This window comes from Protopterus annectens, chromosome 13.part0 (genome assembly GCF_019279795.1).
Source record: "Protopterus annectens isolate FY-2018-M chromosome 13.part0, PAN1.0, whole genome shotgun sequence".
In the NCBI taxonomy this organism is placed as follows: domain Eukaryota; kingdom Metazoa; phylum Chordata; order Ceratodontiformes; family Protopteridae; genus Protopterus; species Protopterus annectens.
In genome coordinates this window covers 133590700-133616254 of record NC_056747.1, presented here as the reverse complement: position 1 = coordinate 133616254, position 25555 = coordinate 133590700, and the positions used below count along the sequence as shown (strand labels likewise).

The 25555-nt window shown below is 38.6% G+C and overlaps 1 protein-coding gene across 1 annotated transcript in view; it reads left to right on the top strand.

Moving 5' to 3' along the window:
• Positions 1-25555, top strand: part of NWD1 (NACHT and WD repeat domain containing 1) — a 1242814-nt gene that overhangs the window by 949100 nt on the left and 268159 nt on the right. Inside the window, exon 8 of the mRNA XM_044090721.1 lies at positions 18432-18596. Within this exon, the coding sequence (XP_043946656.1) occupies positions 18432-18596 (165 nt within the window). The remainder of the gene's footprint in view (positions 1-18431; positions 18597-25555) is intronic.

Here is a 25555-nt window from a genome sequence, read left to right as displayed (position 1 = left end):
CCTTTTCCCTAGTTTAGTGCGATCCTGGAGTTAGTATGTATAGTTAGGGGGTGGGTGGCACAGCTCCCCACATTGGGTGGTGTGGGAGGCATAGCCCCCCCACCTACTTTTGGTTTTATACTGTTAGCTTTCAGTGAAATGGGATTCATAAATATAAAAGCTAAGTAGGTGGGCAGCTATGCCCTGCCCCACCACCACCCAATGTGGGGTGCTGTGCCGCCCACACCACCCCTAACTATATATAGTAACTCCAGGATCGCACTACAGTGGAGAAAAGGGCATATATGTTTTATTTATAAAAGTCCACATGCAAGTGAAGTGAATGGCTGTAAAATATATCACTCTCAATCTTCAAAGAATTGGTTCCTTGTTCCAACCAACCTGCCCTTAAGAGGAAGAGGATTTTTAGACCATAGTGTATGCTCACTACTAAGGGTTAAATCAGGAAAGGTGTGCCCTCATTTAATGATGTCATCTTTAGTTGTTTTAATTTGAACCTATTAGGTTTGATTTCATTGTATTTAAATGTTTTTACTGACTATGCACTTTGTAGTTTGATAAAGCCGTGGAGGTGAAAGCGCTTACTGACAGTGCTAGCATACAATAAATCTTTTTATACTGGATTTGTTCGTGTTGGTGTTCTTATCGTTGGTTGGAACAAGGAACCAATTCTTTGAAGATTGAGAGTGATATATATTTACAGCCATTCACTTCACTTGCATGTGGACTTTTATTTTTGACTTTTATTTCAAGTTGCAGTGAAGTTAATCTGTTTGGTGGTTTGTGTTGGCTGTTTTATTGTTAATATATGTTTTATTTGCCCAACAGTACTTAATTCAGTGAAATGAGTTTTCAGTGATTTGAGCTTTCAGCGATTTTTTTGAGGGTGAACTGAAATTCAGTGAAATGAGTTTTCAGTGAATCAAAGTACACCCATGTATGTATGTATGTATATCTATATATATATATATATATATATATATATATATATATATATATATATATATATATATTTACTCCTTTACTGCTTCATAATTTATTGATCTGTCGAAAGCCTTTGACCTAGTTGACCTCACCCTGGTATGTTTATGGTGACCGATAATGGCTTTAGATTATTTACTTAATGTCTGAACAAATCTTTCTACAAGCCCATTAATAGCTGTATGACAGGAGGACATATGACTTGTTTGATTCTATTTCATTTTGTGAAGGTTTTGAACTCTTCTGAAATAAACTGTGGTTCATTATCAGTAATAATCTACTCTGGCAGGGTGTTCCTTACTCCTCCTCTCCCTCAGTATAAATATATATAATGTGTGTTTGTGTGTTTCTGTATATTACATGTACTTCCTCCACACTTAATATATGGGGACTTAATATTTTGTTGATTTTCAGTTTGTGGAATGGTAATTTTTCGAATGGTGTAGATCATAGCATGTGTATGTACCTTTAAGAAGCATTTCCAGATGTAGCATGTGCATATAAATACTGGGTACGTGCAGGCAGCAGTGCCATTTTGAGAGGACAGCCAGATTGATAACATGTATGAATGTGGTAGTCAGTCTGTTTATAGGTTTAATTACGTTTAAGTTACAAAGCTTTATTTCTGATGTGTTTGTGTGTAATAAAGCTGCTTTAACAGAACCCATGAATGTTCATCTGTTTTATCCTGACCAGACAAGCGACATGGTATCAGAACCGGGATTAAAATAGCTACTTCTACAAGCCATGAGGTGCAGAGTTGACGTTGAAGGCAGACTAAACAGGTTGAGTAAAACGGAGCTCAGACAAATGAAAAAGGGCTGGAAACAAGCTAAAGGTAAAGAAAACTGCACAAATAATTTATTTGGCAAAGAAAATGAAATGGCACATTTATAAGGCACAAAACACATTATTAATCAAATGAGTAGCACAAAACATATTATTAAGCAAATGAAAGGCACAAACCACATTATTAATTAAACAAAATGTTCAAAACCACGATATTTGATAAAAATGGCAAAACTTCATATGGAGCTCAGAATTATCTTTGGTTGGCATAACAAGCATGTTTAAAGTAAAATGGGCACAAGAAAAGTGTAATGAGCATGATAAGAGATTAAAAGGGCATAAGGAGTACAATAAAAGGGCAAATTAAGCTTAAAGAGCAAGGCAACTGCATGTAGCTTTTAGTAAAGGATCGTGTTTTGGGCACAAACTACTGTTTTCCATTGACTGAAGGCATTGAAAGCATAACTAGAGTTCGAAATATCTCAGTGTGTGCAGTATTTGCAGAGTGTGTGCTTTACTGTAGTGCAATTATTTCAAAGAGTTTGCTGTGTATAAAGTACAGTCAAAGTACAGCCATTTCGAAAAGTTTCCTTGTGCATTTATTCGTAAAAAGCTGCCATGTCAGTGTTTCTTACACTGTGCAGAGTTATTTTGCAAAGTACAGCCATTTTGAAAGCTTCTTGTGCTGAGTATGATTTATTCATAAAGTACAGTCATTTCAAAGTATTTCTTACACGATAAGGAGTGGTTTCACAAAGTACAGTGATTTCAGAGTATTCTTGTGCCACTGAGACTTATTTGGCAAAGTGCAGTTATTTCAAAGAGCTTGTTGTGCTATTGGGCATAATTACAAGTACTGGCATATGTATTTATGTGTGTATATTTGTACATGATTTCACGCACCTTCATTACTGTGTGTGATACAGCAGAGGCATTTCGCAGACCAAGTCCACTTAGGTTTGATCATAATATAGCAAAGAATGGGAGAGTATTCGAGCAAGAATACGATATCTTCATACAAGCAGCTTTTTCTGACAAAGATGCACATGCAAGGGCATTAATTTTGCTTAACTTAGCTGGGTCAGAAGCTATTGAAAGTGAGCATTCATTTGTGTGTGCATCAGAAATATATGCAGGAGAGGGGGCAAACTGTCATACTGTGATACTAGCTGAAACAAGGGAGAATCCTGAGTGCTTAAAATGTAAATTTTAAGAAATGTGCAACCACCAGACAAATGTAACATTAGAGAGGCACTTATTTTATACAAGAGACCAAAAGCCAGGTGAAACTTTTGCAGCTTATATCACTGATTTGAGAAACAAAGCTAAAATGTACAGATCTGGTGATTTGAAAGATGAGTTAATAAAGGACAGGCTTGTGTGTGGTTTTAATAGTGCTGCAGTGAGAAAGATTTGCTTATTGACAGTGATTTAACATTAAGCAAAGCCATAGAGGTTTGTCAACTCCATGAGCTCACAGAAAGGCACATAAGTATGCTTCCAAGTGACAAGAGCATGGTTTAAATGGCCTCTAGAGCAAATGTAGACAGTATGCAACACATGACAAGCAGAAACAAGCCTAAGCACACGGCAGCAGCAATTCTTGTGGGTGTAACAGGGAGACCCTGTAGCTTTGAAGGAAGTTTCAAGACTAGCTCAGTAAAAAGGGCATGCTCAGTACAGTATGAGTGAGTCAGCAAAACCAAGTTAAGTCTTATTGTTAACTGCCGTAATTGTGGAGTCAACCATGAATCTACAAGAGAGAAGTGCTTAGCATTTGATCAACCATGCCACAAGTGTAAAAACTGGAACCATTTTCAAACTTTTTATAAATCAAGCAAGCCTCATTCAGTTATTATGAAAGGTCACTCAAAAAAACAAGTTGATCATGTAGAGAGCTGCAACCCTGCCTTCTATGTAGATAGTGTATCAGTGGTCAGTGAAAAGGTTAATGCAGTAGATTTGTTGGCAAAGACTGAAGTATTTTGTACTGTCCTGATGAATGGTAAACCCACAGAGCTCAAAGTAGACAGTGGTTCAAAATGTAATGTAATGTCAGAAACATTTGCTAAAGTGAGGGCTGGTGAGCAACTTAATTTGGTCAGTTATGTGAAGCTTTTTGCTTATGGAGGTGAAGAGATTCAAACCGAAGGCTCAGTAGTGCTTTCCTGCTATTCGGCTGGGAACAGTTACAGCTTGCAATTTTATGTAGTCATTATTCGGTCTCAGAGACAGTTTAAGAATGAAACTGTTTTCTTTTACCAAAGAAGTACATCATGTAAGCATATGTCCCAGTTCCAGCTTTGGTGATACTATTTTCTCAGTCTATGCTGATGTTTTAGATGACAAGCTAGGCAGACTTCCAGACCAGTAAGAAAACTTCCAATAGCTGTACAGGACAAAGTCAAGGTCCAGTTAGAAAAAATGGTGCAACAAGGTGTGATATGTCCAGTCACAGAACCAACTGAGTGGGTGTCTTCCATTGTAGCTACTCATAAGAAAATTTCAGATGAAATCAGAATATGCATTGACCCAAGAGACTTGAACAAGGCATTAAAAAGACCTCATCATCCTATGTGCACAGTTAAGAAGATTGCAACCCTCATGCCAAATCCCACCGTTTTTTCTGTCTTGGATGCTAAGAGTTCATTTTGGCAAGTAATGCTTGATTGCAAATCTTCATTACTGACTACATTCAGTACCCCATTTGGTAGATACAGATTCCTCAGAATGCCTTTTGGAATAAATTCTGCCAGTGAAGTCTTTCAGCATGCAATGGAGCAAATTTTTTCTGGCAACCCATGTGGAATAATAGTTGATTATTTACAAGTTGGAGGTAATGGTGAAGCAGAGCATGACAGAAACCTCAGGAAGGTTCTGGTCAGAGTGCATGAAGTAAATGTAAAGCTCAATCCTCTGAAGTGCAAATTCAGACTACCAGAAGTTACTTATGTAGGTCATTTATTTACCAGTACAAGCTTACAATCAGATCCTTCTAAATAAGCAGCAGTTCTTGAGATGTCAGCTCCAGACAATGTCCAAGCCCTACAGCATTTTCTTGGTATGATTAACTATTTGGGCACATTTATCCCTGACTTTAGTGAGTTATCAGTACCTTTAAGAGAGCAAAAATGTTGCATGGTCATGGTTAAAACAACACCACAGAGCATTTGATAACCTCAAACAGCAAATTGCTAACCCGCTTACATTAAGATACTATGATGTTCACAAGTTGTTCTTTCCTATGATGCTTCAAAGTTTGGTCTTGGTGCAATTATTCTTCAGAAGGGCAGACCTGTTGCCTATGCATCTAGAACTCTTAGCCAAACTGAGATGCAGTATGTTCAAATTGAAAAGGAACTTTTGGCAATTGTGTTTGCATGTTCAAAGTTCCATGATTATATTTATGGCCAAGCTATCCATAGAAACTGACCATCAACCTCTAGTCACTATTTTTAAGAAGCCTATGCATTCTGCTCCAGCAAGACTACAAAGAATTATGCTCAAATTGCAAAGGTATAATTTCAAAATGGTGTATACAAAGGCTAAACTTCTTTATGTGGCTGATACATTATCCAGATCACCCAGATATACAACAGAACAACTTGATGCAGAGAATTTTGACTTTGATATCATGGAGGTGGATAATTTTTATACCACAAGACTCGATGAGCTGAGAGATCATACAAAGACTGATCCAGTTTTGCAAAAGCTCAACCACTTCATCAATGTAGGATAGCTGTCAAAGCAATCCTGTGTACCACCAGAAGTACAACCTTCCTTTCCATACAGAGATGAGATGCTGAAGGAAGATGGTATCATTTTCAAAGGTCCAAAACTTGTTGTTCCTACTTCCTTACAGCATGCATACATTCAGATTTTACATTGTGGCCACCCAGGTTCCGATTCTACCAAAAGAAGGGCAAGAGGACTACTATTTTGGCCCTCTCTAGCAAAAGACATTAATACAGTGCTTTCTTCTTGTTCAGTGTGCAACAGTACTAAGCCACATTTGCTAAAAGAGCCACTTCAGCTAAGCCAAATTCCTGAACTACCTTGGTCAACAGTAGCAACTGACATATTTGAGTGGAACAGTCAACATTACTAAGTGTTAGTAGACTCTAATTCGAACTGGTTTGAGATCGATTTGCTACCTAACCTAACGTCCAGTGCTGTTATTACTAAGATGACACGTCATTTCTCAGTCCATAGTAGTCCACATAGTTATTTCTGACAATAGTTCTCAATTTACCAGTCAACTGTTTAAGAGATTTGCTAAAGAGTGGGACTTTATACATGTTACTAGCAGTCCTGAATATCCACAGTCAAACGGCCTTGCTGAACATGCAGTACAGAGTGCAAAGCAATTACTGGAGAGGTCAAAGCGTGACAATACCGATATCTTCTTGAATTTATTCATTCTCAGAAATATACCCCATGACAATCTACTTGGCTCGCCTACTCAGAGACTTCTATCTAGGCAAACCAGAACAACCTTGCCTATCAATTTTAGTTTGTTGATGCCTAATGCTAAAAACAAAAGAGCAATCAAAGCCCACCTTTTTAAGAAATGTTCTTCTCAGAAGTCCAGCTATGATAAAACGAGCAAATGTATTTGTCCGTTAAAAGATGGAGAGACAGTGAGGTTGCAAATGGCGGAAGGCTTTGATCGAATTGGTCAAGTGAGAGGTATATGTACTAAGCCGAGATCCTACTTACTGGAATCTGAGGCATATAGAGTACAGGAGAAACCGCAGACATCTTCCTGTATCAGAAAAGATATTGCAGCATTGTACTTGTGATACAGACTGTAGATCTCAGAGCAACCCCGACAATGTTCATACCGAAGAACATGTTGCAGTATCCATTCCTATTCTTAATGATGTCTCAGGTGTCCCCAAGGTTGAAGATTCCTTGAAGACAGTCCCCGTTGCTAGATCCAATTCTGATTTTATGTTACAAGATCAGGTCATATTTCAAGACCTAGTGTAAAATACATAGCAACTTGGACGTAATTGTTTTATATCTGTCTGATTTTGTATGATTGCATGTTAAATAATTAGTTCTGTATAATTGCATGTCTAAAGATCATTAGAACATTTCTGTAAACTGCATGTCATTGAATATTGTCATTTCGCATATGGATCATTTCTCAAAGAGGGAGGATATAGATCAGAGCGTGTGTATGTACCTTTAAGAAGCATTTCCAGATGTAGCACGTGTATATAAATGTGGGCACATGCAGGCAGCAGTGCCATTTTGACAGGAAAGCCAGAGTGTTAACATGTATGAGTGTGGTAGTCAGACTGTTTATAAGTTTATCCAAGTTTAAGTTGCAAAGCCTAATTTCTGATGTGTTTTTGTGTAATAAAGCTGCTTGAACAGAACCCACAAATGTTTGTCTGTTTTATCCTGACCAGACAAGTGACAAATGGCAAGTGTCAAAGGTATATAATGTTGATCACTATAAGGATTGATTTTCAGTTGTATGTATGTATATTTTTTTATGATATGTGGTAATTTGGTCAAATGTGAGTTTCTTTTTGGGGATAATGCAGAAAGTTTTAAGATATGGAGTAATTTTAGCATTGGGGGAGTGTGTGTGTGTGTGGAAGTGTTTGTGAGCTAGGGTTAGACTGACTGCTACTATAGGAGATAGATTTAGTTTAATGTTTCTTTGTTTTGTGATGGGTTAACAGTGTATGAGAGTCTTTCTGGTTAGGGTAAGAGTTAGGACTAAGGAAGCGGATGTATTTGTAGTTGTGCATTTGAATTGATGTGTGTGCTGTGTGTCCAGGTGTCTTGTGAATTGGTAGTGTTATGGAAATGTTTTTTGTAAGTTAAGGTGCAGAGTTGGGTTTATGGGCAGGGGCAGAGTAAGGTTTTAAAGTGTATTAATAAAGTGGTGCAGGGGACTTTGCCCCTCCTGTCCATCCTTACTCATGCATGCAAACCCTAACCCTAGTAATTCCCTTAACCACAAACCTAGTCATTACGTTATAAAAACTCTTTAGCTCAGTGTCACTAGTCAGATCAGTGTCACTAGTCAGAAGAAAGTGTGCTCACATTACTGTTTTTTTTTTTTTTTGGTGCTTGTTTTTTAGTTAATGGATTTCAAAATGAGAGCATTTGTTTTCCTTTTGAAGTTGTTGTAGTTTTGGCCTTTTTTCAGTTAAGCTTGTTTTGACATATATAAATCAATATAATATACATTTTATTAGTATAGGTGGTCTGCTCTGTACGAGAGAAGTTCAAGAGAAACTTGTACTAGGAATTTATGCATCTGATTATGTCATTTTCATTCATTCCTCAACATCTGGGTTTTGGATCCAGCCCTTGGATCTAACTCAGTCAATCTCTTCAGATTCTATGATCTGATTTTCGAGCTCCTCCCTTTACTCATAATGCCCCTTACTTGCTAGATTACTTCAGATCTCGTTTGCCGCTCTAACAATTCAGTTGGGATTGGATTCTCTCGAGCTCTAGGGTGCCTTGCTAGGTTTTGTGAGCTCATACAGTTTAATGTTCTTTGTCATTTCTAATATCTTTATATATATATTTCTATTTAGCCTTCCTCCCTTTACTCTTCCTACATTTGCATTGTCTGTTTAGGTAACTTTTTTGTACCATTGTTAGTACTAGGGCTTTCTTCTACCTTTTGGTAATCTTTACTATCATTGTTGGTAGTTAATCCCTTTCTTTATCTTTACCTTAAAAAAAAAAGAACTTTATTTGTTTAAAAAAACAACAAAAACAAAAATTATGGTAAAATTTCTCTTTTGTCCTTTCATTTCTTGTTGTTGTTGGTTTTAACTATTGGGATGGCTGATAAGCCAACTGACTTTAAGACGTGTACTTCCTGTGGGAATAAAATACCCAATTCTGATGCCCACAGGGAGTGCATTTATTGTTTAGGCCCCTCTCACTTACAGGTTTCATGTGAGATCTGTGCGGGCTTTAATGCAAGGGCAGTTAGTGATAGGCAGAATAAGCTATTCATGAAATGCCTTTTGCCAGTTTCTTCATCCTCTGTTTCTTCTACTTCTGGGGCTCAAACCCCACTAAAAAGCATAAGTCATCATAGTCAAAGGAACACAGGAAGCATTCTCCAACGTGGTCCCCAAACCTGCTATGAGTTCAGAGCCGCCCTGCAAAGTCCAACCTCTGTAGTCAACTCTCCTCACATCAGGAGTCCAAGATGTTTTCTGGAGCCATCTCTCCCAGACTTAGGTCTCCATTTCTTCAAGAGACTCATAGGAATTTGTCCCATCCTCATTCCACAACTTCTTCACTCAGGTTCTGTTGTAGTCTTTCTGAGGCAGACATAGACAGGGTGATAAAAAAATTTCTTAGAGGACAAATCCAGATGGGCTTTTGCCATTTAATTCTCACACTGGATCCGTGAGCCTCACACTTCCTTCTCACCCCGTTGCATCTCATTTTCTGATCTGACCCCTAGTTTCAGAGCCATTGGCTCTGACAGCATCGAGAGTTGAAGTGTCAGATCCAAGGATAGCAACTTCTTCTTCAGATCTGACTTTATTCCCAACCCGTTTGACATAGATCACTTCTAAGCAGGAAGAGTCTTGGAGCCTAAACAATGGTGCTGAGTCCAAGGGTTGACTTTGACTCTTATGTTTTCAGACCCATCAATTCCCCTCTGAGATTCAGCGCTGGGCAGCTCGGGTCTGATTCCCTCCTCGGAGGGGAGATCTGTGAGAAGTAGAAAAATGGATAAGCCAAGAGCTTTAGCTGCAGTGAGGTTGATTTCTGCCTCTCCTAGACACTCTGCCTTTGAGGTAGTGGAAAGGGTGTTCTCCCATCCCAGGGAAACAACTTTTCTCACTTCCTCAAATCTTATACCCATTCATCCAATGGATTTGAGCTCTAAGTCTCGTCACTCTTCTCCACAGGGACAGCCAGCCTGTAAGAGCTTCCAGACAGTTCCTGTTCAAGAACTCTCCATCTCTTCCAATGCCTCTCCAGAACACCCCATTGAAGAGGTACACAGGGAGAGAAAGTGTGAGAGGAAGCACTTAGATTCCCCTCCTTTGGAGACATTCTGCACCAGAAAGGTGGCTTGTCTTCTCAAAGCCCTTCCAAAAATGAGTTGGTGTTCCTGGAAGCCTTCAGGTCTCATCCATCTACATACTGGGTTACCCCCCCCCCCCCAGTGGATGATCTTGACCTTGTCTCCTGTTGGGCATGGGAAGAATCAGATTCCATAGAGTCTATCCCCACCATCTGGACAAGATTTTAGGAGCCCCATAAGACAGGCAGACTGGAGTAAAGGTATTCCTGTAGATGCTATGGTTGTGGTGACAGCCACCAAAAAGAAACTAGCTGAACAGAGTTCCTCTGTCCATCCCCCTAACAGGGAGTCTAGGATGTTGGACAGTTTTAGAAAGCACGTTTATGCTTCTGTGACTTCTGCCTTATGGTCACTTAACTATCTGGCACATTTAACAGTCTACAGTGGGGCTGGATTAAGGAACTCTCTAAGTCTACCACATTTTCCATGTTGGCAGAGGAAGACAGAACTTATTCCTCCCAAATGGCAACCCTACAATCTATATCCAATGTGTCCATGGGTTTAATATCTCATGCTGCTGAAGGTTCCTCATTGGCTGCTGGTTCAGGCATAGCCATAAGGAGACATGCCTGGATGAGAGTGTGTGATTTTGTGGAGCTCTTTCATTGATGCTCCTTTTGATGGATCTTCTCTCTTTGGGCCTGTGACACTGCCAGCCCAGCTATCTGGAATTTTGTAAATAATTCTAAGTCATTTGTCAATATTGATATGATTTTTACAGAACTGTATGTTATGTACTGAGCTTCAAGAATGTAACCACAGCATACCCTACTGGAACATAGAAGATTAACTTACAAAACTTCAAGAAAATAAGTTGAAATTAAGTACTTTATGATGTGCTATAAAAGTTAATTTCAATGCAACAAGAAGACAGGATGTCTAGAGCTAGAAGTTTTTTTCTGTTGTTCTGGAGAGAAGTAATTACTAGGTTTAAATTGTAAAAGCGTTTTATTGCTTTATGACTTCCTAGTAGCTGCACAGTTCTGAGAGATATGTATTTGTCACACAGAGATGTTAGTTTCTGGTTTAGCTTGGGAACTAAAGTCAGGTGACAAAAAGTGATGCCATCCAAGCTAACCCAGCAGTATATTTGATATTAAGAACTCTCTCAGAGAAAGACTTTGCATTTTGTATCTTGACTTGGACCTAGAAACATCCACTCAGCACTTCTGCCTGCGTGTTGTCTGTAAGTATGACTTGGGGCATAGTTTCTCTCTTAGATATAGATAGGAATATAGTAAAGATTATTTTAGATGTTTTCTGTATTTATTTGAGACTGTCCTGCAATGTTGTTTTAAAATATTTCCTGTGATTTTGAACTCTGAAGTAACTGTGTTTGTTTATTGAGTATTGTTCTGTTCTTTTATTATTTATTATTAAATATATTTAAACCTGTCTTTGTGGCTGATATTTGGGAGACATATTTAAGCTCTTAGTGTACTTCCATATGTATTTGGTGACACTGTACAGGCCACTCTTAATAGCCTGTCACCTGGTCAAAAACTACCATTTGAATAATAGTAACATTACACAGTAGGATTGGTCACCCTTTGTAAGGGCCTCATAGTAGCTGATAAGTAGGGGTTGGTGGCAGTATTACTACCTTGTAGTCTGGGCAGAAGGGGGCATAACTAGTAAACCTGTGCCAGCCTTCCCCAGGTGTGTGTGTGTCAGCTACTTGGGCATGGACACAAAGCACTGGTCGGACAGAGAGCTTTGCCCCTCAGCTGAGATCTTAACCCTATAGCTGTGCCAGTGGGGAGTCTTATTGGGGATCTGGAGAAGGAGGGAGAAACCAGCCCCAGACTGACTGTGATCTCTGTGTGCTCTTAAGAGAAATTGTACTTTATTGTGTGTGTACTTGTAATCCTAATTGTGTACATCCCTCACTGTTGCCAGTGGTGAGGAATGAGGCTCCTTGATTACTGGGCCAGTGCAGGGGTTTCACAGGGCCCACCATTAAGGACACACTTTTCTGCAGTGAAAAAGATGGAAAGACCTTGTCTGCTGTTGGAATCCATTTCTCTACCCTGCAAAGACCTTCTCCTAGGAAAAAAGTGCAGTGGTACGAAGATGTGGTTCAGAAAATCTCAAGGACCTTTTCAGGACTCATGTGGGGATTTTTCTCCCAGAGGCAGAGGGGGAAGTTATAATGGAAGATGCCATCATCATGGTGGAGGGGGTCTGCAGATCCAAGGATCTTGAGATTCTTTCTTGGGTTGCCTGACTGTTTTTCTCTGGAAGCAGTCGGGGGACACTTTTCTTTGCGTCCAGATACCTGGACAGCCATCACAAGAGATTCTTGAGTGCAAATGATCATATTCAGAGAATACTTCATTCCCTTTTCACAAAACCTCTACCAAAATTGACATCTCCCTGATTTGCCACATAGTCAGAGGGAGTTAGCAGCATTAGAGATCCAAAAGTTGCTAGAAAAGAGAGTCATCCAAAAGGTCCCACCAGACCAAGCAGGATCCAGAATTTACTCAAGGTTCTTTTTGGTACCAAAGAAGTCAGGGGACCTGAGACCTAGTCTAGATCTCACTCATCTAAATCAACTTGTGAATAACTGCAAGTTCCAGATAGTCACAGTTCAGTCCATTCTGCCTCTTCTGCAGAAGGATGACTGGATGTGCTCTATAGATCTCAAAGATGCATGCTATCACATCAAAATACACAGATGCTCTTGAGGATATCTGCGCTTTTGGATGGGAGCAAGTCGTTATCAGTTCAGAGCCCTGCCCTTTGGTCTCACCGCAGCCCCCAGGGTGTTCACCAAATGCATGGCAGTGGTGGCAACTCATCTCAGACTGCACAGATTCAGAGCATTTATTTATATTATTTAGGTGACTGGATTCTCTCTTCACCAACCAGGCAACTGTAAACAGCCAGGGATTACTTACACCAATTGTATCTATTTCTAGAGATCACAGTAAATCTTTCAAAGTCCCAACTTCAACCAGTTCAAGTCCTGACGTTTATAGCAGCTCACTTGGACATGGTCAGACAGTTTGCATTCCTTCCTCAAAGTAGAATTCATTCCTTAAGATTGCATGTCATACAGATTCTAGACCATCCCCATCCTTCTGCGAGATTAGTTCTTCGAGCCATAGGTTCTATGGCTGCAGCGATCACCCTATTATCCATGGCCCACTTTCACATGAGGATTCTCCAACAGACCCTGTCAGTACAATGGTCGATGCTTTGTCATCCGTTAAAGTTTCCTATAAAGATTTTGTGAGCTTGTAAGGATTACCTGCATTGGTCCATAAAGTCCAATGAGCTTTGTCAGGGACACCCATTTATCTTTCCTCCCCCGAAGGCAATGTTGACCATGGACCTCTCCCAATTGTATGGGTGGGCATTTATTGGGATGGACTGTTCAGGGTACGTGGTCCTCAGAAGAGGCCAATTTGCATATCAGCATCTTAGAGATGAGAGTGGTTCTATTAGCGTTGCATGCCTTTCAGAATGATTGCTATCCAGACAGACAACATGTCAGTGGTTTGGTATGTCAACAAACAAGGGGGAACCAGATTTTACCTCCTTTGCTGAGAAGTAATGAGAGTCTGGCAGTGGGCTATTTCCTCCAACCACTTTCTTGTAACAATGCACATTCCAGGGAAATCCAGCGTTTTAGCCAACAAGCTCAGCAGATCCATCCTAATGCTGCACAGTTGGTCTCTCAATCCTGTAGTGATGGAAATGATTTTTCAGTGCTGGGGCCAATCTTGCTGTGATCTCTTTGCCTCTCCCCTCAGCAACAAGTTCAGCAGGTTCTTTGCCCTAATTCCTTCTCAAGGAGAGTCACCGAGAGATGCTCCATCCCACGTCTGGCCTCCCAGTCTCCTGTATGTTTATCCTCCCCTTTCCTTAATACCCAAATTTCTTCAGAAAGCACAATGGTTGAATCCTCATTGCTCCTTTCTGGCCGTGGCAGGTGTTGTTCCCATTCCTATGGTCTCATCTTCTCTGTCCACCTTGCACAATGGACCCTAGTCCAGATCTTTTATCGCACCCATCAGGAATTATTCATCCGGATATTCAAGGCCTCAAGTTAACCGCATGGTTTCTCCAAATCCAATAAAGGCTAGACAATCCACCAGGCTTTCATCCCAAGTGCATCAGATTTTGTCCTCATCTCAAAAACCTTCTACCAGAAAGATTTTCAAGAGTAAATGGAAGAGAGTTTCATTTTGGACAGAACAAAGAAATCTGGATCCCTTCACAGCTCCAATTCCTGTGATACTGGATTTTCTGGCTTCAATTTTTCAGGATGGTGCAAGTTTCTCCACCATAAAAGTCCAGCTTGCAGCCATCTCTAATTACCATATAGGATGTAATGCTTTACAACTAGCTTCTTCTAAACTTTGTAAGGCTTTTCTTTTGCTTAGACCTCCAATAAGAGACCCTACTCCACCTCCACCCTGGGATCTTACAGTTCCTTTACAAACTTTAACTAATTCTCCCTTTGAACCTTCTGCTAAGTCAGATATGAAATTTCTTTCTTGGAAAACAGGATGGCGCAGTGATGCAGCAGTAGCATTGTCACCTCACAGCAAGAGGTTCTCCAGTCCGATTTGTGGCTGGAGTGCCTTCTCTATGGAGTCTGCATGTCCTCCCTGCATTCGTGTGCTCTGGTTTTCTCACACATTAAAAGACAAGCATCTGGAGCATTACTCCCCGGGCATCCACTGAAAATTGGCTTTGTTCCAAGTGGACTTTCCTGGTTAACAAATGTTAAATAAATAAAATATTTTTGTTGCCATTACATCAGCAAGGTGAGTTTCTGAATTCCAAGCACTCTCTTCAAAACCACCATATTTGGTCTTTCACAAAAACAGAGTAACATTATGTACAAACTCTTTCTTCCTACCAAAAGTTGTTTGTGTGTCATACATGAATCAAGTAATCAATTTACCAGTATTCTTTCCAAAATTTGACAATAAGGAAGAATATATGTTACATCTTTTAGATGTAGATAGACAACTTCATTTTTATCTCATAGAACAAAAGAATTTTTAAAAACTGATCAACTGTTTCTGTTTGTTTCCTTTGCTAAAATCAAATTGAGAAAACCAGTATACAAAGTTGCCTTGGCTAAATGGATAACAGCCTGCATTTCCTTTTTATAATTCTATAAGAGATTTGTCCTTACCTAGTTCTCCAAAGGCTCATTCCACTAGATCCATGGCTACATCATCTGCTTTTTGGGCCAGAGCTTAATTGATGACATTTGTGCTGCGGCCACTTCATCTAATTCCCATACTTTTATTGCTCATTACAAGTTGGACATCATATCCAGGAAAAGGGCTGCCTTTGACTCCGCATTTCTGCAGAATATCCTTTTATGAGGACCATCCAAGATTATCGTAGCTGGGACGATATCCCGTATATTGAGGAGTGAATGAAAATGACAACATCAGATATTTTACCATGTACTGTACAAAGCACCTGCAGCAATTGGAGAGACCTAAGAGGTTTCTAACTAAGAAGATCCAGGGACTCCAGCACATGCCTTACACAGACCGACTAAAGTCCCTGTCACTATAGTCAGTATCATATAGACTTCTTAAGGGAGACTTATGAATGGCTTACAGATCAAACTCCAACCCAAACCTAATGAATTTGCTGCAAATTCGTAAATCAAATGGGACTACAGCGACCCATTCTAGGGACCTAAATATGACCTGCGACTTGAATAGAATGTACTGGAGGGACAGATTTGTCTCGCAGTGACTGCTGCGTTATTGGAATAGGCTACCAATTCAAGTGAAGCAGAGCACCTCTATGATACTGTTCAAGAGAAACCTGGAAGAGTGGACGGGGCACCGTAAATTCTTACCCGGGATAGTGTCCAGAACCCTCCTGGACATGGGCAGTCATTACTAAATACAGTCCTGGGTATTTACTAATTTATCTATGGTATAACATTGGGATGAAATGAATAGGCTTGACATGACCTCCAGGTCGATAGCCTAAGTAACCTCCTATGATCCTATTTAAGTTATGTACTCACAGTAACTATGCATCTGTGTTGTCCATTTTCATTCTTCCTCAACTCCTCACCCTCCTTCCCCCATCCGTATCCTTTAGGGAGTTACCTGGTGAAGCATGTGGGAACCATTGTACCTAGTCTTGAGCCCCTACTTTGTCTCTATCCTTTTTCTTGTTATTATTTTTATAAGTATTTATGCCTACTGGCATATTTAGCAGCAGCAAACTTGATCTGAGGTAATCTGGCAAGTAAGGGACATTATAGGTAAAGGGAGGATCTCGAGAGTCAGATCCAAGAATCTAGAGATTGTCCAAGTCAGATCCAGTGGTCAGATTTGAGACCCATATGTTGAGGATGACTACAAATGGACAACAGCATAATTATGGTGAGTACATAACTTAAATTTCTTCTAAGCAGAAAGAGTATGAAGAGAAATGGGCTTAGTCTGATTTAAATTTTGGATATTTAATGTGATTGCTTTGCAGTCTGCAGGTTTATGAGATTGTGGTACATTAGTTGTGTGTTAGTGGGTTGATGGATGTGGAAGTTGAATCCGAGGTGGTCTTGTGGATGATATTTTGTTTGAGGCAAAAGCTGGTTTGGCATGATTGCCAGGAAGATTCTTTAATACTGATGGTTAGTAGAGAGGGTGTGTATGCTTGCTGAATTTTGTTAGAAAAGGTATTTTAGAGGAAGCAGAAGAAAGATACCGTGAATAATATTAATGGTGACACTGAGATTTATTACAGGTGCTTATAATGGATGTAACTGAGGGTATAAAGGGTTTTCGACTAGTTTATTAGTATAGAAGAGATTGCCACTGACAGGGAATTAATTATTATTTGGATTAGTGAATTAGAGGGTGGAAAACAATTAGTGTGAGGGAGGGGTTAGGGATATCAGTAATGGAAATGATATGTAAGGCGCAGCAAACAGAAATTATGAAGAGATTATTCTGTAGGAAAAGTAAGTGTGCATAAGTATACGTTTTAGTTAGCAGATCTATAACACTTTAAACAGCTTGACACACAACATTATAAATTCAAATAGTTCAAACCTTTTATGAGTTGTTCAACTTCTCTTCTTGACACGGGAGTCCTATGAGGCATAGAAGAGTAAAATGTCTGTGTTTTTGTAGAAAAAAGGTATTCAGTTAAATGGTGGAAAATGTTTCCAAGAGGACAAGACACATTTTAAATGTTAAATGAGAAAAATAGCCATTATGCTGTATAGCAGTAGGTTTCTGTCCACTTAAATAGTGCCCCAATGACAGAGGTTTCATTTGAGTGTCATTTTACATGAAGGGGAAGCCTTTAAATGCCCTTAATAGAGGCAGTAAGTATGTATAGCCACAGTCCTTAACCCAACAGCAAAATAATCCTAAGTTTACAAGAGGATAGAGTACAGTTCATTTCCAAAAGATAACTGTGCAACTTATCAAATTTACTTAACATAGGGATTACTGTTTGTGTTAAAATTCATTGTAAAAGCCCAATGATGTTCTTATAATGCAGTGGATATGCTGGGCTACTGATTTCAGAAGAATGAAGTCCTGTACATGTCTAGCTCACAATGCATCTGCATGTGTCCGTAACATTTTCACACATCCACTGATACCATAGTGGGAGGGCCTCCTTGCTTCTGTAGTATGCCCCTTGGTGGTTCCAGAGCAGGATGGAGAGGAAACCCTTTGTTTCATAAGTTTTGTTTGATGCCCATCCTTGACTGACAAAACTGGGTTGTAAGAGTATGTGCTGTAATCTTTCCGTGCCATCACCATTAATATTTTGCCCCCTACACAGTAAATGCAGATTGTCATTGGTGACATCATATACACATTCCTGCATGCACTGCAAGCCTGAGGAATGCTTCCTGTCTGAGTATTGTTTTCCAGGATGCCCCACAGGCACCAGCATGGCTTCTGTGGTACAGCACAAAAGGAGAAATGAGATTTGTCCATTATTCATCACCTTGTCTCACGCTGTCCCAGGCTAATTCCTAAACTTGGGACTGTGGTGGCATAGACAAACAGCTTACCTTCACACCACTGATCCTGCCCAGAAGAAAGAGCTGTGACAATACCCGAGGATAGAGTTACTTTATGGGAGCCCAGCTGTGCCTCAACTGCAAGAAGTAGCAGATTGTAGACTGTGTGACCATACAAAGTTGGGGGGGGGGAGGGGGGTTTCAAGAAGGACAACATTTACTATGCCCTGCAATGGCACCTAATATTTGAAGAAACAGACTAAAATTTAAATCTTGTTGTTTTATGAGAATGATTTGTTTAGTCACGAGTTTTAATCCAAGGATAACCATTTTTCTATGAAGTCTCTGTATTTTATTAGCTTTCCTTCACATAGAGGCCTGTTAAAGTTTGGATGTTGCAGACCAACAGTGGCAGATGACTGGCGGTTGCAGATCACTGATGCCACATTAGATACATATAGTCAGGAGGAATATAAAATATAAATTAAACAAATAGTTCCACTTTGAAAGGGCATTTTTTTTACAAGACCACTTGCTTGACTCAGTTCTTCACTGATTTCTTTCTTAATTTTACACTATTTCCAGGAAACATGACTTGGATTGTTTGTAAAATCCAATCCTGTGGATCTAAAAGTGTCATTGAAGATTTCCAACTATGTGCAGAGACCACTGACTGCCCTGAGGTACGGCTCGTGAGAGATGCCCTTCTTCTGTTTAAGCCTACGGTTGACTTTGTTGAGGGTTGTATCAGTAAGTACCATATTTTAATGATCACTACAACCTTTTTTCTCTTTTTATCAGTTTGATTTGTAGTCTTGAGTTGTGAAACTCCAACGAACTTGCTTAAGGTAAAAAAAAAAACAATTTATTGCATTGCCGAAGGCCAAGATTAATAGAGTTTAATAAAATAAATTAAGAAAAACATGATAAGTTTACATGTAATGAAAGGTAAAAATATACAAGACAAAAAAGACAAGCTAGTCTTTTTTCCTCATCTCACTACCTATACTTATTTCCTTCTTCTCTTAACATGCCTAACCTATACCAATGTCTACTAGTATTTTCATTGTTCACTTCTCTTACCACTACCTATTTCCTTACCACCTATGAACAACCCCTACTCAAAACTCTTTTCATCCCATCCAAATACACTACTACATCACTTCCTGTTTTATACACAAGCTTTAATAATTCCACATACAACCTCAGCTACGTCCAAGCGAAATATCATCGACTTTTTCATATAAAACATTCAATTCTTAACAATCGAAAGTTAATTGACTTTAATCCTAAACTTATCAAATATCACAACTTTACTTTGTTCCACTCCCTTATAGATGGAGACATTCATCCTAACCCAGGCCCAAAGTTTCACTCATCCTTCTCTAACAGTAAACAATCTCATTCTAGCCCCTTACTATCAGCCCAATCCTCTAAATCACTCTTAATTGCCCATCTTAATATACGTAGTATCTGCAACAAAATTACTCAAGTTCATGCTCTCCTAGATGTTCATCACTTCGACATCCTTTGTTTAACTGAAACATGGCTTAAACCAACAATAATAGATACTGAAATTATTCCTCCGGGTTACAATATTATTCGACAAGACCGCATCAAGAAAAAAGGTGGGGGGGTAGCAATTCTTTATAAAGCAGGATTACAAATCAGTAAAATAAACCACAAACTACATTCTGATGGCAATGCAGAAATAATTATTTCAAAACTACAACTAAACAACCAGAAATCAGTTAACATCATCTGTACTTATCTCCCACCAGGTAACAATCTTAATAAACTAGAAGAACTATTAAGTTGGCTTTCTCTAAATTACCCACAAGAAATAATATTACTAGGAGACGTTAATACCGACTGGAATTTATGCAACAATACCAATCCATCCTCTCTGATCAACTTGCATGGATTCACACAAGTCATCAATTTCGTAACTAGAATTAACAAATCTAATAACAAAGAAAGCATCCTGGACTGGATATTAATAAATGGTCCAGAGCAAAACTATATAACAGGAACCCTAACTGATTACCTTAGCGATCACTCTCTAATATATATAATCAGACATAAAACAAATGTTAACATTTCTCCCCCTGTTAGAACTATACGCAGTAAAAAACACTTTGACCAGGAACTGTTCCTAACCGAACTTAAACATTGTAACTGGGAACCCCTTAAGTCCCTTCCAATATATGAAGCAGTATCCCACTTCAATAATACCTTCCTAACAATCCTAGACCATCATGCCCCAATTCGTACCATAAGAGTGAAAAACAAACCAGCAACATGGCTCACAAGTCAGACTAAAAAGCTAATCCTTTCCAGGAATAAATCTTGGACCAAATGGTGTACCACAAAACACATAACAGATCAGCAAAATTTCAGGCATCAAAGAAATATAACTAAAAAAGCTATCCTACAGGGCAAGAGGAACTTCTATATCGAACTACAAAAATCATCCCTTCAACAACCACAGAAGTTCCGGACTTCTATTAACAGGCTTATATCCCCAGGTAAAGTAGACACACCAACTCCACTTGGCACCAACTCTGATGATCCTACACAAATAGCAAATGCCTTTAATACTTTCTTTACTACAGCTGTACAAAACTTAGCTAATCAACAAAATCCTGACACTGCAAACTTGCCCACTACAAGCCCCACTCCCCCTCCTTTCCACCTCGAACCAATACCCACCTCCTATATCTCCTCCTTACTTCAAAAACGTAAACCTTCTACCCCCTCAGCTGATAAATTACCTGCGGAATACCTCCAACTAGGAGCCTTAGCTATTGCCTACCCAATCTCTATATTGATTAACAGAACAATTAAAGAATGCACTATTCCATCAATCTGGAAAATCTCACATATTATTCCCCTTCACAAAGGTGGTGATTCTACTGAATACTCAAACTACCGTCCCATAGCTCTTCTGTCTCCACTTGCTAAAATAATGGAGAAATGCATCCATAAACAATTAATTACCCATCTACTCCAACACAATCTCTTAGCATACTGTCAACATGGCTTTCGTCCTTACCACAGTACTACCACAGCCCTGCTTTCTTTTACCAACTGTATCAACAAAAATCGTAACAATAATTTCCTGTCGTCAGCACTCTTCGTGGATCTTTCTAAAGCCTTCGATATGGTAAACCATGAACTTCTACTTCGCCTTCTGAAGTCTCTATCTCTTGATAAATCCACCTTGAACTGGTTTACATCATACCTGGATAATCGTAAACAAGCAGTTCTCTGGCAGAATCATCTTTCTGAACTCCTTCCTACCTCCTTAGGTGTCCCACAGGGCTCAATCTTAGGCCCACTTTTATTTTCCATCTTTATCAATGACCTTCATCTCTCTATTCCCTTCTCTACCTGCATTCAGTACGCCGACGACTCCACAATTATTTGTTCAGCATCATCCCAAACTGAACTCCATTCTCTGACACAAAAATCTTTCACCACAATAGAAAAATGGTTCTCCAACCATTGTCTTCTCCTCAACCCAAAAAAAAACAAATTATTGTTGTTTACACCCTCACACTCATCTCCCCCTCTTCATTTTACATTGGAATCTAACAATGGTACCATTATTTCTCCAGACACTACCACCAAACTCCTAGGTATCACAATAGATAATCAACTTAAATTTAATACTCACATAAACACTACTATAAAATCTACCAACAAAAAGCTTAGATCCCTGTATAGAATCAAACAATTTCTAACACCTCTAGCCAGAACTACAGTTGCAAGAACTCACTTAATCTCTACCCTATTATATGCCTCCCCCATCTATACCAACCTGCCCCAAAACAATCTTAACAAACTAGCTAGATCATATAATAACATTGCCAGATTCGCCACTAACTCACCATATAGGACTCATCACTGTCAAAACCTAAAACAACTAGGCTGGCTGGAATTACCTCACCTTCTTCAATTCAACCAACTTATTATTGCCCATAAAGTCCTTTATCAACCAAACAACACCCCAATTCTCTCTACCCTCATAACACCATATTGTAACCTGAAAAAGCTACGCTCAACAAAAAAAATGCTGATGCAAACTTCTTTATCTAATAACTCTGCAGGAGACTCTCTGTTTTCTAACTTTGTTGGGAAAATATGGAATCTCTTACCTATTGACCTTACAGCTCTTACATCTCTCCCACTATTCAAAACTAACCTTAAACATTTCCTCTCCAACCACTGGTTATGCTCTTGTAATAACCCTGACTAATTGCTACTCTCTTGCTTTTCCTTTGTACTACCCTGTCTCCTTCTTAATTTCTATTTTAAACTTGTTTATTAGAACTTATTCACTCACTGACCTTTTTACTCTTAACTGCTGTACCCAACTTAACTACCTACCTATCCTATTTTCCTAATGCTGTCTTATCCTGTAGATGTCTTTAGTATCCTTTTTATCCCTATCTTTTCTCTATTTACTAACTTTTTTTTTTGAAAATAATCAAGTCCTTTTTATACTATGTACCATTCTTTGTTTTTATTAATGTTTTGTTATACATTTTTTGTACTTTTGATCCTAATTTACTCGTAATATTAAATGTTTTGTGAACTTGGAGCTTTTCTCCTCGGGCCTCCACTGAAAATGGACATGTATCCAGTTGGACTAGCCCAGTCAACAAATGTAAAATAATAAAAATAAAACAGCAAAATACAGTAACATATCTACTATGGGCACAATGCAGAGGCTCAGAGCAAAGAATGTGGTGATCATGACTTAGAACCAGTGGTCCAGAGGGTGGTTGACTAAAGGCATGGTAAATGAACAGCAGAAAGTCAGCTGTCCACTGTTGGAAATAGGGCAGTCAATGCTGCTGTCTTGCTTGGTTGCTCAAGTTTCTTGCAGTGAGAGAACAGCTATTGTAAGGCAGGACCAGCAGAACAGTGTCCTTTTGCAGATTTTGCTAAGAGTGGGGTAGTCTAATTACTCTACACTGCTTACCCTCAGAATCAGGGACACTTTAAAATATTAGTGCTTTTAACTTGAGACATTGTCAGAATAAGAGAATGTAATTAATTTGCATTTTCTGAAATAAAATTAAGTCTAAAACTCTAATTATTGTCATTATTTAGTAGGTGTAATCCACCATGTGTTCTCCTCAAATCAACTGTTTTAAGTGGGATAAGGAAGGACAGAGCAATATTCTGAGCCAAAACCAGTAACAGTTGAGAGGTGGGTCATTAAAAAATACTGTTGCTTCTGTAGAGAAAGAGAAGATGTTGTAGGTAGGACATAACTGTGATGATAGGGCATTAAAACAGCAGTTTTGCAGGCAAAGAGAAGGGGTAGGTAAGACATAAGCATACATACAAACAAACAAACTACCCCTACAGTATGATGCTTTCAAGGAATATACACTAATTCTGAGGAGAGCAATAGCTCAAAAAATAACATACATACAAACATATGAATATTTCAAGCATGGGCATTAAAGTCCTGCAATATACAAAAACAGTTTTTCCCATAATTAGTGCCCAGACTGTTCTTAAAGATATCTAAGCTAGTGCTTGTTTTAATATAATTTGGTAGTCTGGTCTATGCATCAGCTGCTCCCTTAAGGAACACGTTAGTACACTTTTCATTCCTATAGAATCTTCTACATAAATTGTCTGATGATTCTCTACTACTTTTTGATAACCCCAAACATTCCCAGAGATAGTTGTTTCCGAATGCCCTATATACCTGACTAAGGTCTCCTTTTAAATATCTGAGAGACTGTACAATTTCAGATATTTCAGTATTTCATAAAAACTTAAATTTTCACATCCATGGATGCCCTTGGTATATTTCCATTGTATTCTTTCCAGTTTACTCATGCCTGTTTTCTTAAGGTTTCCATATTGTTATTCCATACTCCAGTTTGGGTCTAATGTAATTAAGAAACAGTGACGTCATAATTTCTGATTTCCTAGACTTTATAAATCTTTTTATACAACATATAGTTCTGTAACTATTATTAACCAATTGGTTGATATGATTAGAAAAACTCAAAGCTGGACCTACCCATATACCCAGGTCCTTAAATGAATCTACAGTTTTCAGTGCTGTATTAAACATTCACCTTTCAGTTTACGTCTCCCAAATCTCATTTGCTTAGTTTTTTATGTATTTATCAGCATATTATTCTCATGTGCCCAAATGGTCAATTTAGCCAAGTTCTTTTGCGGACATGCCTTATCTGTAAGACATGTAATCAGCTTACCCAATTTCATGTCATCTGCATGTAGACTGTAGAACACATCAGATGAAAAAGATAGGTTTGAAAGATACAATCTAAACAAGTAAAGGCCTAGAACAGAGCCCTGTGGGACACCCTGAATGTAACCAAGAATTTCACTTGTCCATTTGCTGTATGATACTTGCCATGTCCTATTTGTAAGCCATGCAGCTATCCATCTTATCAAGAGTACATCAATACCTAGTTTTACTAATTTACTGACCAATGTTTTGTGTATGACCCTGTCAAATACTGAAGTTAAATCTGTATAAATTACATCACAACACAATTTTACATTCATAGCTGTTATTATATTGTTATAGAACATCCTATTACAGGTGGTAATAGATCTGTTTTCAACATATGCATGCTGATATATGGTTTCTAGTCCCAACTTTTCCAGTTCTGACAATAATTTATTGATTAGTACCTTCTCTGTTATTTCTCCACAACATGAAAGTAGACTTAAGGGTCTATATGGCTCTGGGTTTGTCCTACTCCCCTTTCCCTTAAAGACAGGATTAATAAGTGCATGTCTCCAGTCTTGAGGAATCTCCCCATATTAATATGACCTAGTGAATAATAGATATGATGGTACAGTAAGTTCTTGCTGAAATGTTCTCAAGTCATTAGTTCTTTCTTCAATATAATCTTAATTTGATTTCAGTATCTGGGGTTACCTGGATGTTACTAGGGAAACTTATAACCCCCTCTGTGGAGCCAAACTGTTTTGCATAAGATTTTGTAAATATATCTATAATCTGTTGTATCTAAGAATAAATGTTAGAATTTACACACAGTTTTTCAGTTTGTGTGGCTTTACTCCTTCCACATCTTATGTGTCTAGAAAATCACTTCCTATTATGCTCAATATCTTTATATAAATTTTCTTCAAAATTTTCTTGATCTTGTGTCACACTATGTTTAATCTGTTTGTCCACCTTGTTTATTTCAGTTTTCAAACTTGTAGTTCGACCTCATTTCCGTTTTTTATATTTTTTTCTCTTACCTTAATTAAGTATCTTGTTCTTATGGAAATATACCCCAACATGTGCCTAGATCCTGATGTTAAACATTTTTTAGATTTTTTTTTGCACTCTATTTCTCTTTCAAAATTTTCCACATTCCTACTACAGTTTTTCCACTGAAAGGAAGGTGGGATGGCTAATGGAAAGACAATAAGTAAAAGAAAAAAAAAAGAAATAGAACATTGCTCAGATGTAACAGTAGTAACTCTTTTTCATTCATTTTTTCACCTGGCTCATGACTTGCTGCCACACCTGTCATATACTTTATAAGGTCCTCCCATGTTTACCATTTTAGGATACTACAATTAAATTAATCCTTGATGCACTCAGAAACTAACTTACTGCTCTTCAGTTTTTTATGTCATTTTGAACACATCTAATATAAGTATTATATATTTATTTCTGTGCTGAATTT